The sequence below is a fragment of the Mustela erminea genome, chromosome 11 (assembly GCF_009829155.1).
Source record: "Mustela erminea isolate mMusErm1 chromosome 11, mMusErm1.Pri, whole genome shotgun sequence".
NCBI classification, from domain to species: domain Eukaryota; kingdom Metazoa; phylum Chordata; class Mammalia; order Carnivora; family Mustelidae; genus Mustela; species Mustela erminea.
Window position 1 is genome coordinate 43,530,453 of NC_045624.1, and position 17,138 is coordinate 43,547,590.

Genomic DNA, 17,138 nt, shown 5'->3' on the forward strand with positions numbered 1-17,138 from the left:
AGTACAGGCAATACATATTGGCTATTTTTTTTTTATATTCTTAGAACACTGTTACAGTGAAAAAATACATTACTAATTAGATAACCAGTCCATGCTCTAAAACATCTTCATAATATATAATACATGTTAACTACCTTCAAATATTAAAATACTCTCACTCTAAAGTCATTTGAAAATTGTTTTTAAAGATTTTTTTGATGAACTACAAGGGGAAAAAGGATAATAGATCTTTCTTTCGACACTAAGCAAAGTTTTTATCTAACCAAGTCTTCTCAAGATTTGAACATAGATTCTAATTAGAATATAGGCTATACATTAATTAATTTTCAATAAAGGTATTTTGTCACCTTTTACTTAATTAAAACAAAAAAAAAACTTTAACTTTGAATTAGTGCAGTTTTCCTATATAATTTAAATATTATACACTCAAAGTATATGGATATCTGCTTTAAGTACATCAACAGGGCAGGTAGTAACTTTTTATTTTACACTTATTATAAACAGTAAACTGCAGTGCAATGACCAAAGGCAGTAGATATTCTCTGTTTGCAGGTGAGAAAACCACTGAATACAGATGTCCATTTTAGAATATATGCAAACCCTCCTATCTGTTCAGTGGCAAATCCTATGGATCACAGAGGTCAGACAATTGAGAATTAAAACCCTATTTTACCAAGTAAGATTTGATTTACTTAAAAGTTTCAAGTTAAAGTTACAAAAGAGACTTCAATGATGACATGACTGTTTGACTATATTATATTTTTAAACTTGTTTTTAGCAATTTTAATTAATATTCTGTTCTCTTGAAATGAAATAAAAATAGTGACATTCTCCTAAATCTGTTTTTTGAAGATGCAGGGAGTTAGTAAAAGTGTCTAAACTATTAAAACTGATACATTAAACACATCAAAAGTTTTGAATTAGCTAACAGTTCTTTTTAGATTTAAGATCCTAACGATGTAAAGATGCCAGCGCACAGCAAGCAATAAATATTGCTGTTTCTTACATTTTCCTTTAGATAACAACTGATTCTGATTTTAAGTCATCCAGCTTTAGCCTACACAGTGAGATTTATACATTTACAAACATATTTTTCTATTTGGCAAAAACCCAGATTTGTATGCCAAAGTGAGTTTCAAAATAGCGGCCATACACTGGTTCACAGGCTAAAGGAACTAAGTCCATCCAAAGTTCCAAAGTTCTTAGCAACAGCATACAAACCTACTGTTAAGGAAAAAAATCATTTTGTTTCTTGTTTTTATTCCCCGGTAAGCAATTTAGAAAACCATAACCTCTTCCCATTAGGAAACAGAGATTTTAAACACACACACACATACACACAAAGACAAACCAAAAAAGCCTCACTCTATCTTTGAAACCAGAATTCTTGAAGTAAGGAGAGATTACATAAAATTGCATGGGTTTCCCAGAGAGATAAAACCAAGTGACCAACCTGATACAAATGATCTCCCAGAACCAAAGAGTCAAGAAGATGTGCTTATTAAAGAGTAAAACCCACTCGAACTATTGAAAAGCAAAATATTTTCCTGCTGGTTACAACTCTAGTAAACAACTGACTCCCCCACCCCCATATCCACTATCAAATTAACTCTCATTATCCATTATGGGATAGAGAATCAGATCCAAAACACAAAGGCATTTTTCCATAGAGATTATTTTCTTTGAGATTGAGAACTTCATTTTTAAGAGAAGTTCACAGACTCAATGACAGTATGCCTAGAGAAATTTTTCAGTGGAAATACATGGTAATGAGAAGAATTCTACCATTAAAATATTAAATCTATAAAACAGAAAAATACAAAACCAACTAGCATTCTGAGTGTAACGTCTTATCCTTGGCTATACAGTGTTTTTAAAACCTCTGGCAAGAAAATTAAACAGATTTACTATGGAATGAAACAAAGTCAAATAATCTGGAATTGTAATTACTGTTAAACTTTTCATCAGAATGGAGAATGCTGTGTTCTACATTATTACATAAAAAATAAAAGAAAATGATAATGAAACATGAGACCAAGGAAAGGATTACTAATTTTTATAAGGACAGTTTTTCCGAGGGTTATAACCCAATGGACAAATAACAACAAAGAAACAGCTTTTTAATTTATTGATAAGATGATTGCAAATCCTTTCCCTGTGAATAAAATTCTTAAAGTAGCAATATTGCAGTTCATAAAAGTAGTACCAAATCACAGGCAGTATGTCAGCTATGGGGTAGTAGCCCCATGGTGATAAGGATATTACAAGCACAGTTCTTGTTCAATCAATATGAAATCTAGAGATCACCTCATTAAAAATCTTGACCTCACACAATGGAAATACATGCATGCAAGTAATGATGACCATCAAAAATAATGCAATTCATTTTACTCCAAAAATGCTTCAATACAAGTGACATAAACAAGTAATCCAATTCATGGTTACTAAGGTATTAACAATAAGGGGAAGAAAAAAATAGCAAATATAATCAATTTTGTTCTTATCTTCCCCACAACTCCTTATGTTAAGTTATAAACTATTATGCTGCATTAGCAGGCCCACCAAGCCCCAAGTGAAGCCCCCATTTTATGGTAGGGGCTCTCTCACCCTATTTAACATTTGAAGTTAAAAACCCAATTTTAACCGTATGCCACTTAAGTTACAATGGGTTTCTTTAAAACTTATTTATCACTACTAGTACAGAAAAGAAAATGTTTTTTACTTTCCAAACAGAATGGAAATGTAGAACAAAACAGAAAAAAACAAAAGACAAACAAAAAATATGGGAAGAAGATGGACTTCTCAGGAAAAGATAATGGTGAAAACACTGAAATTCAATAGTTTAAATACAGTAAAATGAGCTAAATAAACTTAATTTAATTACAATGCCAAAAGCATCAGTTACAAACAAAAACACAGTGTCTAAAAACCACCAAAAGAATATAAATACTACATTACAATAGGGAGATGGGAAAGTTAAGAAAATAATCATATTAATGTCAAAACCCACTATGTCAAATTTCATGAAAGCACACAAATTCTTTCAGTGAACTAGAATTCAGCTATAACAAGCACTGCATGAAGTAAGACCAAGTATTAACTGGGAAGGAGGATAGGGGGGTATCTAATTACTAAAGACAGTAATATTTTCTGTATAAAATCAAGAGCTCAGCCACCATTCAAGGATCGTATCTTTCTAAAAAGGCTGACATTTTATTTTTAAAATTTTTTCAAAAAAAAAAAAAAACAGAACACTACACTACTCAATCTCTCACTTGACCAGAATTATTTCTGGAAATTAAAAGGTACTTAGAACTGGAAAAAGGCCAATTTCTCCAAAAGAGTCCCTAAATTCAGTACTATTCCAACCCAATTACCGAACATAATTTTCTCTGCAACTTAAAAATATGATCCTAAGGGGCATATAAACATAAAACATAAAACATAAAAATATGATCCTAAAGGTGGCTCAGTGGGTTAAGCCTCTGCCTTCGGCTCAGGTCACGATCCCAGGGTCCTGGGATCGAGCCCCGCATTGGGCTCTCTTCTCAGCGGGGAGCCTGCTTCCCCCTCTCTTTCTTTGCCTGCCTCTTTGCCTACTTGTGATCTCTGTCTGTCAAATAAATTATTTTTAAAAAATGATCCTAAGATTCTCCTGAAATATTCACTATTGCAACAGCCTTCAATGCACTCTAATACCTAACTAAAATCACAATGCTGGAACTGAAAAGAGACAAAAACACAGACACAAAAATCATTAGAAAGGGGAGAGAGTGAAGAAGAGAGAGCAAAACAACCCCACAAATTGTAAATCCTGAATCTAAAGGAAATTTAGACTAGTTATCAGGTAGATTAAGCCAAAAAAATACTTTCAACTCATGCCACACCCCAGCTTCACTTCACAGAGACCTCCTGAACAAAGACAGGAATATGTTTCACTCTTTTTCTCTAATCCCAACCCCTGACTCAATCTGATTCAGAAACCCAGGTTCTACAGAAACAATAAAACTATGCAGATATCTTTTACTACTCAATTCTGACCTATGATGGAAGTGATATAATTTAACCCTACTCACCTGAACCTTTCCCAACTATACCACTGCCCTTGACTCCTCTATACTATCTACACCTACATCCATACAGGGGTAACAAATTCTATAGAAAACTGGTTATGTAAGGGACAGATATCAGTAGTAGCACATTATATGTACTCAGAGACACTATAAACATGTTTCAGAATAAGACACGTTTGGTACAAGTGCATTATGGGAATTATAGCCTGCCACTACTACACTGGGTACTCACTCATACCAAAGGTGCAAGAGGTGGGAGGCATGAGAAGGAGAAAAATTTGCCTCGGTAGCCTAAAAAAAATCTCCAATAGTACAGACTAAGAAGAGCAAAACCAATGCCATAAAAGCTTAGACCAATGATTAAGAACACAAAACTCAGACACTCTCCCCCCAAAAAAAAAAGTAAAAAAAAAAAAAAAAAGGCACAGAGTGAAAATTATGAGAAAGAAGATGGCATATATAAGAAACAGAAAATAAACAGCCACCCAAAAGATACTAGCTTCCCTGAAGAACATCAACCAGATCTGAAAGAATAATCAAAGATGAAACATAAGGAAGCTTTCTTTAGCTGCCAAACAAATGGTTTAAACAGATTACATGCACTATATTCCCAACTAAATTAAGAAAGACAGTATTAGATAAATATATGGCGACAAACGTGACATTTACAGAAAAAATGAAAAACATTCTATAAGCAATCAGACATAAAAAACTAGTTACTCATAACAAAAATCAAGTTGGCCATAATTCTCTCCAACAGTAGACATCTCTCCAACGATAAACATTAACTGATAAAGAAATGACTTCTAATCAAAAATGGCACAGCAGAACTCAAAATTCACTAAAAATTCACTAAAAATAGCAGAAAACATGAAAATAACAACCACCCACCCACCCCCCAAAAAAGGAAAGTTGAACAAGGAAATAACTACAATCACAATTAACAAACTTTGGAGATACCTATGTTCTGCCAAACATATTAAATTGTGGCCCACAATAAAATAGGGTGTCAGGAGCTGGCACATGCTCCTCAGACTTCAAGCAGAATAGAGTGTCAGGTCCAGGCTAGCATAAAATGATCTAAACGCACAGGAAGGATGCAGGACATGCAACATCAGAAAACCACAGTGGAAATAAAAGATGTATTTTTCCATCAGTTTGTTTCCTAACCAATGAAAATAAGAAAACAAGCAGCAGCCACTAATTCTTAGCACCAAAGGCCTGTGGGTGGGGGTCAAGGAGGACTCCTGTTATACCAACCAACCTTTTAAACCCTGAAAACTAAGGGAAATAGGTTCCCAGGGCAAAGGAAAAAATAAACACAGTGAGAAGGTAAAGACTCAGGTGGTCTGAGCTCCTTAGTCTCTCCCTTCATTTCCCACACGATTCTTCAACAAATTACTATCACCATTTTTAAAATGATTAATAACTGCAGAGTAATTGACAGGGGACCTATGTGTAGAAATTACAAATAAAGTAAAAGAGGTAAAGAAAGAAAAACATGAAGGAAACAGGAACTTAAGCAAAAGGCTGAAAATATTCATACCAAGAGTTTCCTAAGGAAACAAAAGGAGAATCAAATAGTTGGCACTGTATCAATTAATTATCAACATGATTTTTTTTTAAGATTTTATTTATTTATTTGACAGAGAGAGATCGCAGGTAGAGAGGCTGGCAGAGAGAGAGAAAGGGAAGCAGGCTCCCTGCTGAGCAGAGAGCCCGATGTGGGACTCGATCCCAGGACTCTGAGATCATGACCTGAGCCGAAGGCAGCGGCTTAACCCACTGAGCCACCCAGGCGCCCCTCAACATGATTTTTTTATTTAAAAAGCTCAAGCAAGGGGCACCGTGTGGCTCAGTTGGTCAGAGGCCTGCCTTCGGCTCAGGTCACAGTCCCAGCGTCCTGGGATCAAGCCCCAGGACCGGCAACCTGCTCAGCAGGAGTCTGCTTCTCCCTCTGTCCTTCTCCCTGCTCATGCTCTTGCTCTCGCTCTCTCTCTCTCAAATAAATAAATAAAATCTTTTTTTTTTTTAAGATTTTATTTATTTATTTGTCAGAGTGAGCACAGGCAGACAGAGTGGCCGGCAGAGGCAGACGGAGAAGCAGGCTCCCGCCGAGCAAGGAGCCCGATGTGGGACTCGATTCCAGGACGCCGGGATCATGACCCGAGCCGAAGGCAGCCGCTCAACCAACTGAGCCACCCAGGCATCCCAATAAATAAAATCTTTAAAAAATGATATTAAGAAAACTAAACTACTGGGTGTTATACGCAATTGATGAATTATTGAATTCTGCATCTGAAACTAATGATGTACTATAAGTTGGCTAATTGAATTTAAATAAAAAAAAAAAGAAAACTAAACTAGTAGAGCAGAACCAATATTCAAAGCCATAATGGAAGAATATTTTCCTGAAATGAATAAAAACTTGAATCTATCAAATCTCACCTTGTCTCAGAACAAACTGACAATAATGTTAATTAATTAATTAATTTTAAAGGCCTTTAAGGATTTAAAACATAAGTTAGATATGAGAAGGCAAAAAAAAGTTAATTCATTCAATAAGAAATTTTACAAATAAATTTATGTCAGCCTCAGACCTTTCCACAGCAACTGTCAACACCAAATGGAATGTCCACTTCTGAGGGAAGCTAAGAAAACCTTCAAGTATAACAGCAATAAACAACTCTCAAGAATGCAAGAAGACTTAGAGGCTTTCCTCAAGACTACTGGATGATTAAATTTAACTAACCAAGACGTAAATCAAGATAACTCATAAGCAATAAAAACAAACTGGTGGTAAACTTTGAGTCCATTTAGATATGGATAGGATGAAAGGACTGTGAAAACTGTGATTACTAAGACTTATGTAAATGTTTTAAACTTTGACAAAATTAATAATAAGATATTATAAAAGAATTTGACAAAAAGAGAGGAAGAAGAAAGCAGTAAGTATGCTGCTTTCCTTATCTTCAATAACAGACTTAACAGACACTGCAAAAAACACTGAAATGCAGCTTTAAAAAACTGAAAATAGCTGTTGTAACAAATTACCAACATAAACTTCTTGCTTAAAACAAACAATAAAAAGTTGTGGGGCGCCTGGGTGGCTCAGCTGTTAAGCAACTGCCTTCAGCTCAGGTCATGATCCTTGGGTCCTGGGATCGAGTCCCGCATCCAGATGCCTGCTCAGTGGAAAGCCTGCTTCTCCCTCTCCCACTCCCCCAGCTTCTGCTCCCTCTCTTGCAGTGTCTCTCTCTGTAAAATAAATAAAATCTTTAAAAAAAAAAAGTTGAAAATAATTTTTACCTCTTTTCTATTCTTTAGAAGGGTCTTTTAGAAAGTAAAATAAATTGCTGTGAATAAACATTTACATAAAATTCATTTATTCCTTCCATTTCTTCTATTCCTTTTCTCTGTTAGAATATAATAAAATAAACTCATATTTATAAAACATATTATTCTGGGGGCATCTGTCTGGCTTGATTGGTAGAGCACACAAATCTTGATCAAGCCCCACAATGGCATAGAGCTTACTTAAAATAAAATAATAAAATAAAATGAAAATTAAAACCATATTATTCTGCTTTGGGAATTCTATTCTATGCCTAAATTTGATCTCTATAGACAAAAAAAGCAGCTTCACGTTTAACAGGTGCTAACAAATGTTAAGAGAAAACTGATGGCAGAGTTAGTTTTTATTTTTTGTTATCTTACTTGCACTTTTTTTTTTTTTTTTTTTTTTTAAAGATTTTATTTATTTATTTGACAGAGAGAAATCACAAGTAGGCGGAGAGTCAGGCAGAGAGAGAGAGAGAGAAGCAGGCTCCCGCTGAGCAAAGAGCCCGACGCGGGGCTCGATCCCAGGACACTGAGATCATGACCTGAGCCGAAGGCAGCGGCTTAATCCACTGAGCCACCCAGGCGCCCCTCTTACTTGCACTTTTAAATACTGCTTGAGTTTTAAGTAATGCAGTTCTATACTTTTTATAGAAATCACAAGATTATTCTTTTCCATAGAAGTTATTTTTTTAAGATTTATTTATTTATTTATTTGACAGACAGAGATCACAAGAGGGCAGAGAGGCTGGCAGAGAGGGGAGGAAGCAGGATCCCCGTGGAGCAGAGAGCCCGATGTGGGCCTCGATCCCAGGACTCTGGGATCATGACCTGAGCCGAAGGCAGAGACTTTAACCCACTTAGCCACCCAGGTGCCCCTCCACAAAAGTTATTTTTTAAAAAATAAAGAAGCATCATCAATAAAGTCTAAGGGGAAAATGTGACAATACATTTTTATCATAAAATATTAACACCCTATACAAGAGCATTAAATTGACCTATTAAGAGATTAAGTGAAATGACTGTTAAAAAATTATAATTTGTGTTATAAAAAGAGTCACAACATTTAATAGATGAGGAAAAATAACAAAAATTAGTATAGATTCAGATAAAAAGTAAATACAAATTTTAAAACATTCTTAAGAAAAGGACTAGTAGAGTTTAACAATAATAATTTATAGTTAATACCTTATGTAACAATACCTTATGTTACCATAGCAAAGAGCAAATGTTAACAAAGTCTGTGTGGGTATTGGGGGTAATATGTGTGAGAATAAGCTCCTGTGTACATGGGTACATGCCTGTGTGCAGAGGTGGAACAGGGAGTGGGAAAACAGGAAAGGAGAAAGAAATAGTATATTAAACCCTTTGCCTATCACAAGGGGAAAGATTCCTTTCATTTTCAGATTACAGCAAAATGAACAAGTAAACACTAATCAAAATTTAAAAAGAGATATATATGTGTATGTACCATCTAATACATGGGAGATCCAAGGACAGAGAATACCCAATTCACACAGAGTTGAAAAGCAAAGGAAATACTGAAAGTACAGAGTACTTTCAATACAAATATATAGATTATAACAATTGTAAATGGGTCAATTAAAGGGAAATGATCTTCAAAATGGGATTAAAAATCCAATCAAATTTTCTTTTTATAAGAGATGCATCCAAAATAAAATTACAGATTAAAGAATCACAGACAGGGACGCCTGGGTGACTCAGTGGGTTAAAGCCTCTGTCTTCGGCTCAGGTCATGGTTTCAGGGTCCTGGGATCGAGCCCCGTTTTGGGTTCTCTGCTCAGCAGCGAGCCTGCTTCCCCCTCTCTCTCTGCCTGCCTTTCTGCCTACTTGTGATCTCTGTCTGTCAAATAAATAAATAAAATCTTAAAAAAAAAAAAAAAGAAAGAAAGAAAGCACAGACAACAGCAAACTGTATTCAAAGCAAATAAAACAAACAAACAAAAAAGCAAACAAGGAAATATTAAGTGAGAACACAAAAAGGGAAATTTTGTATTGATAAATCTTTTAAAACCACCAAAAATGTAAAATATCATACACATAAGCTGAATATATAGAACTAGACTATATAAACCAAAATGCTAAGCTAGTCAACAAAAAAATGACAAAAAAAAAAAAGAGAGATTAACATTCCACTCCTGAACTACAACAGATTAATAGAGGAAAATACCAAAAAGAATGCAGAAGTTCTAAAATCGTAACTTATGCTCTACCTTAATTCCAGAAATATTTACAAATTTTATATGTACCATTAAGCCACAAAGGAAATCCTTACACACACAACATAGGAAAAAGTATATATTGAGGTCCACGTTCCCTTTCTATACACACACACAAGAAAGAAAAATTAACAGCAAAAGTTAAACTTAAAAATAAATCAGTCTGAAATTTGAAAACTCTCCTAATAAATTTATCTTCAAAGAAATAATAGCCTTCCATCTATGACTCTCAATTGTTTCATATTTTTAAAAAGGTATTTCAACTGAAAGCTCTTCGAAGATCTTTTTAGCCATTCCTCCCCCCTGACATGCACAGATCACAATGATTTTTGCATATTTACTAAGCATATACAATATATTCAGCTTTCTGGCTGATTATTCAGTATAACATGCAAACGTAGGAAGGGTCCCTAACATTAAAGGAACATATGATTGAGTTGAGGAGTTAGGAAAATCAAACAGCAATCACCAACATAAGAGAAATACAAAAATTCAGAGAAAGGGAAACCAGAGGAGAAAGGGAAAGCTTATTTACGTGACTTGAATTAGGACTGGAAGATAAAAGAAATTGGAAAATCCAGAGAAGAATGGGGAAAACATTCTGGTCAAGAACACTACATCAATTAAGGTTAAAAATTGAAACTGTTAAATATTGACAGTTACAGTAAGTTACTATAGTAAATAGAGCCTAGGAAGAAAAACAATGAAGTACCAGACCAATTGTTTAACCTAAAAAAACAAACTGCAATAAGATTTTAAAGCACAAAGGCTGTGGTTGCCAGCTGAAGTTTGGAAAAGCTTTTATCACTCTGAACATCCATTCAGACTTCCACTTTGAGGTATATTTCATATCTCTAGAGAGAATAACATTACTGATAAATGATTATCTTTGTTTGCCATTTGGGAAACTGACCACAACAGTTTAAGACACTGGCCAGGCTTGCACAGCTACTTCATGCAATTAGAAGAAAACAATAGTAGCTGAGAATTTAAAGAACATTATCACATTCATGCTCTTTTTATTCTATAAACTACAAACTATACACTTATTTCACATTCCCATAGTTTAACACAAAAAATTAAAATAATTAAACTAAAAAAAATAATCTCTGTAATCAAAAATGCCGTTTACCCTGAAAAAAAAGAAAGGAACACAGACAGATTTAGAATTGGTTTATAATAAACAAGGTAAAGGACTAGTACTGCCAAATAAATGGGAGTGGGAGGAAATAAAGCATCTTAGTTTCTGAGCAAAATGCTGTTATTAAGTATAATTGCATCAACTTGATCCAAATCCAGTATTTCTTATTCATTGAATAGAAACATATTCAAATAGCAGCAATTTCCTCTACAAATAAACACATTCATCCAAGGAAGTTAAACCAAAAATGTTTAACTCTAAAGGTAATAAAAAGCAGAAGCAAGGGGCGCATGGGTAGCTCAGTGGGTTAAAGCCTCTGCTTTCAGCTCAGGTCATGATCCCAGGGTCCTGGGATGGAGCCCCACATCGGGCTCTCTGCTCCACGGAGAGCCTGCTTCCTCCTCTCTCTCTGCCTGCCTCTCTTGCCTACTTGTAATCTCTGTCTGTCAAATAAATAAATAAAATCTTTAAAAAAAAAAAAAAGGCAGAAGCAAAATTATTTCACTGCTTCTAATTTCAAATGATAACTTCTAAACATAAATACACTATAGGTAACTCAATAATAATCACTTTTGAAATTCTAATACAAACTACAATGAAATTCTTTTAGTCAAACTCTATACTTTTACATACTAAAGTACATAAAAATAAGAAAATTTTTCCAATGAATAATTAAAACTTACTGCTATATATTAATTGTGTAAATCATTAATGGCAATATTTACATTTAACTGTTTATAATTATGATGTTGAAAAAACTATGAGAAGAAATAGGAAGTTTCACTTACAAATGCCTAAGTTTGGAGGTAACAGACTACTTCTGAATATAAGTATCTTGATGCACCCTGCATGAAAATTTGGTTTTTTACTCCTAACAATTTCAGTTATTTCTGGACCCTTAACTCATAAGATGCATCTGAACTGAAACCATACATTATCCATAAATATCTGCTCAGAAACTACATCTTTGAGCTTCCCTGAGTACAGTGACTCCTGAAATAGGTATGTCCCATGTAAGTAATATATGGTTAAATAAGTATTTCAATTAAGTGGCCTCAGTAAGATCTTTCTATCCATTACTCTCCTCTGCCCCACATACACACAAAAACTACAATGACTTATTTAGTATTTAAACTTGAGGGTCATGTGGACTATAAGCCAAGATGGGCCGCATACCCACCAGTGTGGATCTGTCTTCTTGCACCTGAGCTGTCACTTGGGAGGCCAAAGAGAACAGCTCTTGGATGGATATATGGACTGCTGCAAGAATTACTCTCCCAGAAGAGAAATACTTGACATTGGTGAGATGTTTTCTCTGTTGTAAACCCTTCTAAGTAAATCTGATTTAAAATGTCTGGTGAATCTAATTGTTTGGTTGAACTTAAAAGACTATCTGGTGGCTGTTGTAAAAGTCAATCTCAAAATTTTGTATTTTTCTTCAGATACAGAATAACTACAATTTGTGTTAAGTGCATAGCAATTACATGATGGCGTTTTCTCGAAAAACATGAGAAAGCAACTTATTTTTAAAATATTCAATGTTTTCAAAATGGTGTTTCCATTTTTATAATATTCAGGCTTCAGATTAACCATTAATGCAAATATGAATACCCTTCATTGAGCTTCAACAATATATACATCTAATCTCTTAACTTCGGGGAATTAGTCATACTGATCAGATATTATAGTTACCACCGAAGAATTCTACACATGGTTTTTAAATTTCAATAAAATCAGGGTGCCTGGGTGGCTCAGTTGGTTAAGTGGCTGCCTTTAGTTCAGGTCATGATTCCAGGGTCCTGGGACAGAGCCCCACATTGGGCTCCCTGCTCAGCGGACAGCCTGCTTCTCCTTCTCCCCCTGCCTGCTTGCTCTTCTTATTTGTACTCTCTATCTCTGTGTCAAATAAATAAAACCCTAAATAAATAAATTTCAATAAAATTTTATAAATAAGCAAAACTGACTAGATCTAGGGAATCTATAAAGCTTTATAAGTTGTGTTTCTAAGGGGATCTGGCCACTCAGTCAGTGGAGTGTGCTGACAACTGGTTTCAGGGTTCTGAGTTCAAGCCCCACTTTGAGTGTAGTGATTATTTAAAAATAAATTCTTTAAAAAAGAAAGAAAGAAAGTTGAGCTTCTACATATTTACTGGGATCTTCAATTCCTAAACATAATCTGAGATGCTAAAGGTTTGTCAGGATCTTGCCATCTATACTGACAACCTAGAAAAATTACAGTTATGTCTCATTTCTCTTGTTTTGGATAATTAAGGTATGGGTTTAATCTTGGTTTTAAAGGAAAATTGACCCTTTTTAAAATCTGAACTGTCTTAAATACATAATCATTAGCAATTCTGCACCACCGGACACAATAAGGTCTGAAACAAGTTTTTTTTTTTTTTTTAAAGATTTTATTTATTTACTTGACAGAGAGAGATCACAAGCAGGCAGAGAGGCAGGCAGAGAGAGAAGGGAAGCAGGCTCCCTGCTGAGCAGAGAGCCCGATGCGGAACTCGATACCAGGACCCTGAGATCATGACCCGAGCCGAAGGCAGTGGCCTAACCCACTGAGCCATCCAGGTACCCTTTTCTTTTTTTTTCTTTTTTTTTTGAAACAAGTTTTGATGTGTAATAGTCTCAAGTCTAACAATAAGTGATCTCTAAGTGGAACCCATCAAATGCTTGAAAAAATCCTTTCCTATTTTAAAGAAAATAATCTACCAGGTAAGCCATTTTCTTTAAATCTTTGATTTACAAAGGACATTTCACTAGAAATACTAAATAAAAATGATTGAGGGGATTAAGGAGTATACTTATCATGATGAGCAATGAGTGATGTACAGAACTATTGAATCATTATACTGTACACCTGAAACTAATATAACACCGTATTTTAATTATCTGGGAATTAAAATAAAATAAAAATGATTGATGGAGCCTACGTAAGTCCTTTTTATATCCTTTTCCAATAAAAGTTATATTTTAAATTATTTCCACTGTTGACATTCACACTACATTGTCACTTGTTATTCCTAGTAAAATCACTTGTTTTTGTTTCATAAAACTTCTACAGAATTCCTAGACTAAGAACCTAAAAAAAGTTAAATCACTTACTGTACACAGCCCACTCTTACTGCTACAGGAATGTGGGGAAGCTGAGTGGCCCACTTCAGTGTCACATCCTGATAAATATGCAACATGTTATTATGGTTTCCAATCAAAGTATTTATTGTTCCTTCAGAAACTGTACGTTCAATATAGAAAAGAGGATAATAAGAAAACAGTTATTTGCAATAGTATATCACTTTTAAGGAATTTATGATACAAACTAATTCTAACATCTTGATGTAAAAGCATAAAGTAATAAGGTATTTATTTTATTTTAAGTAATAAAATAGTATTTTTCAACTTCAAGCACAAATATCAAAAACTAAAAATTTTAATTTTACAGCCTTGGGAACTATAAGTAGACAGTAGCCAACATTTTTGCATTTCATCAACAAAGCATAAATTTCATTAATGTTTAACACAGTTAGCTAATGGTTTTTACTGGGCACTGGCTACAGATAAGTCATTCCAATAGGCATTATTATGCTCCTTTCTGCTTATAAAAGAGTCTGGTGTTCTTTTGCAAACATCTTGAACTGCCCTGTTTTGGAAAGCATAAATGTATACCTGAGGCCAATTCTCCAAGACATTCTGTGCAAAGTAAAATGACTGACAAAACCAAATGTGTGCTTTATATCAAACTTGTATTCGAACTTTAAAAGTTAAAATTTCCATTACATGTTCTGTAAAAAACTATTTTCCTAGATGTTTAAAATATATGTGTGTGAATATATGGCTTTTCCTGATGTATATAACGTAGCCTTGACATATGGAAAAGATAAAAGAAAATTCCTTCTACACACCTGAGCAATATGGGAGAAAACAACTTGGGCTACAATCAAGTTTCTTCATGAATCGAATCTGTCCATTATCCTTAAGGCAAAAAAAGTTTCTTTCACCAAGAACAAAAACAGAAGATGCCGACTGATTAAAAGAGACAATACAAATATCAAGTGCTTGCTCTCCAATGTTTAGAGTCCAATCCACCTACAAAGGAAAACTTAAAATCAATTTAGTTGCTAAAAACAAGTAATTTCAGCCACTTTCACATCAATACAATTAAGAAACTGTTTTACAACAAAGCAAACATAAAATTGGCTAGTCTTCATTCACTTCTTTTTTCTGTGTGATGACCAGATTTCTGATATTTTACACTCTAGTAGGTTTTGTCCATCTTTTTTTTTTTAAGATTTTTTTTTTAAGATTTTTTTTTTATTTATTTATTGGACAGACAGAGATCACAAGTAGGCAGAGAGGCAGGCAGAGAGAGAGGAGGAAGCAGGCTCCCCGCTGAGCAGAGAGCCCGATGTGGGGCTCGATCCCAGGACCCTGGGATCATGATCTGAGCCGAAGGCAGAGGCTTTAACCCACTGAGCCACCCAGGTGCCCGGTTTTGTCCATCTTTTACCAGATGATATAAGCTCTTCAGTGCTTCAAAATTACTCATGCATTTACAGAATAGAGCAGGAAAAAAATAAAATACTCATATAAACTTAAACAAGGAGGTATAAGACTTTACAATAAAATTATAAAACACTGATAAACTGGAAAACACTAATAAATGGAAAGATATGCTATGTACATCACTTAGAATGATTACTAGTATTAAAATGACCATACTACCCAAAGTGATCTACAGTTTCAAATCTCTATCAAAATTCCAAGGGCATTTTTCACAGAAATATACCAAAAATCCTAAGATTTATACAGAACCACAAGACTTCAAATAGCCAAAGAAATCCTGAGCAAAAAGAACAAAGCTGGAAGCATCAAATCACATGATTTTAAAATACACCACAAAGCTATACTTAGTAAGCACACTGGTGGCATTTAAAAACAAAAACAAAACAAACAAACAAACAAAAACCCTAGACCAAAGGAACAGAAAAGAGCTGAGAAATAAATGCATCCACAGTCAACTGACCTTCAACAAAGGTATCAAGAATGTAAAATAAAGATAGTCTCTTTAATAAATGGTGATTAGAAAACTCGATATCCACATACAGAGGAGTGAAATTGGACCCCTATCTCATGCCATATCCAAAAATCAACTCAAAATGGGCTGAAGACATATAAGACCTGAATCTGTAAAACTACTAGAAAAACAAATAAGGAAAAGATTTTTGTCTTTCGTTTGGGCAATGATTTTTCAGATATAACCTCAAAAGCACTGGCAACAACAGTAAAAATAGACAAAAGGGGTTGCATCAAACTAAGAAGTCCCTGCACAGCAAAGGAAACAACAGAGTAAAGAAATAATCTGTGGAATGGGAGAAAATACTTGCAAACCACCTATAAGGGGTTAATATTTAAAAATACATAAGGAACTAGACAACTCAACAGCAAGAAAATAGCCTGACTTAAAAATAAGCAAAAAAACTGAGCAGTTGCTTCTCCAAAGATATACAAATGGCCAACAGGTATACGAAAAATGCTCAACATCACTAAATCATAAAGGAAATGCCAATCAAAACCACAATGAGATATCACCTCATACCTCTTGGAATGGTTATTATTAAAAAGACAAGAGATAACAAGCATTGGCAAAGATGTAGAAAAAAGAGAATACTTGTGCACTGTTGGTAGGAATGCAAATTGGTACAGCTACTATGGAAAATGGCAGGGAGGGTTCTCAAAAAATTAAAAATAGAATGACCATATGATCCAGCAATTGTACTTCTGGGCATATATTCAAAGGAAATGAAAACAGGATATTGAAAAGATATCTATATTCCCATGGTCTCTGCAGCATTATATGAATAGCCAAGATACAGAATCAACCAAAATGTCCACTGATGGATAAATGTATAAAGAACATTGAGATATTATACATAAAATATACACTATATAATGTGTATAATTTAATGGAATATTATTTGGCCTTTAAAAAGAAGGAAATCCTGCCATTTGTGACAACATGAATGAACGTGGAGGGCATTATGCTAAGTGAAATAAGCCAGGCACAGAAAAACACTGCATGATCTCACTTTTATGTGGAATCTAAAAAAGGTCAACTTATATAAGCAGAAAGTGGAATGGTGGTTGCCAGGGTCTGGGGGAAGAGGAAAATGAGAAGATCCTGGCCAATGGGTAGAAAATTTCAGTTCCATAAAATGAATAAAATCTGGACACTTAATGTACAGTCTGGTGACTATAGTTATAATACTGTACTGTATCGTACAGAGACTTGAAATTCATTAAGATAAGTCTTAAATGTTAACATAAAAAAAGGTAACT

General features: G+C 34.4%; 1 protein-coding gene across 3 annotated transcripts in view; it reads right to left on the reverse strand.

Moving 5' to 3' along the window:
• BBS9 (Bardet-Biedl syndrome 9) overlaps positions 1-17,138 on the reverse strand; it is a 446,163-nt gene that overhangs the window by 312,022 nt on the left and 117,003 nt on the right. For all 3 annotated transcript variants that reach the window (XM_032305995.1, XM_032305996.1, XM_032305993.1), the window contains 2 exons: positions 14,705-14,888; positions 13,908-14,037 (listed from right to left, as the gene is read on the reverse strand). In XM_032305995.1, coding sequence (XP_032161886.1) covers positions 13,908-14,037; positions 14,705-14,888 — 314 coding nt within the window. The remainder of the gene's footprint in view (positions 1-13,907; positions 14,038-14,704; positions 14,889-17,138) is intronic.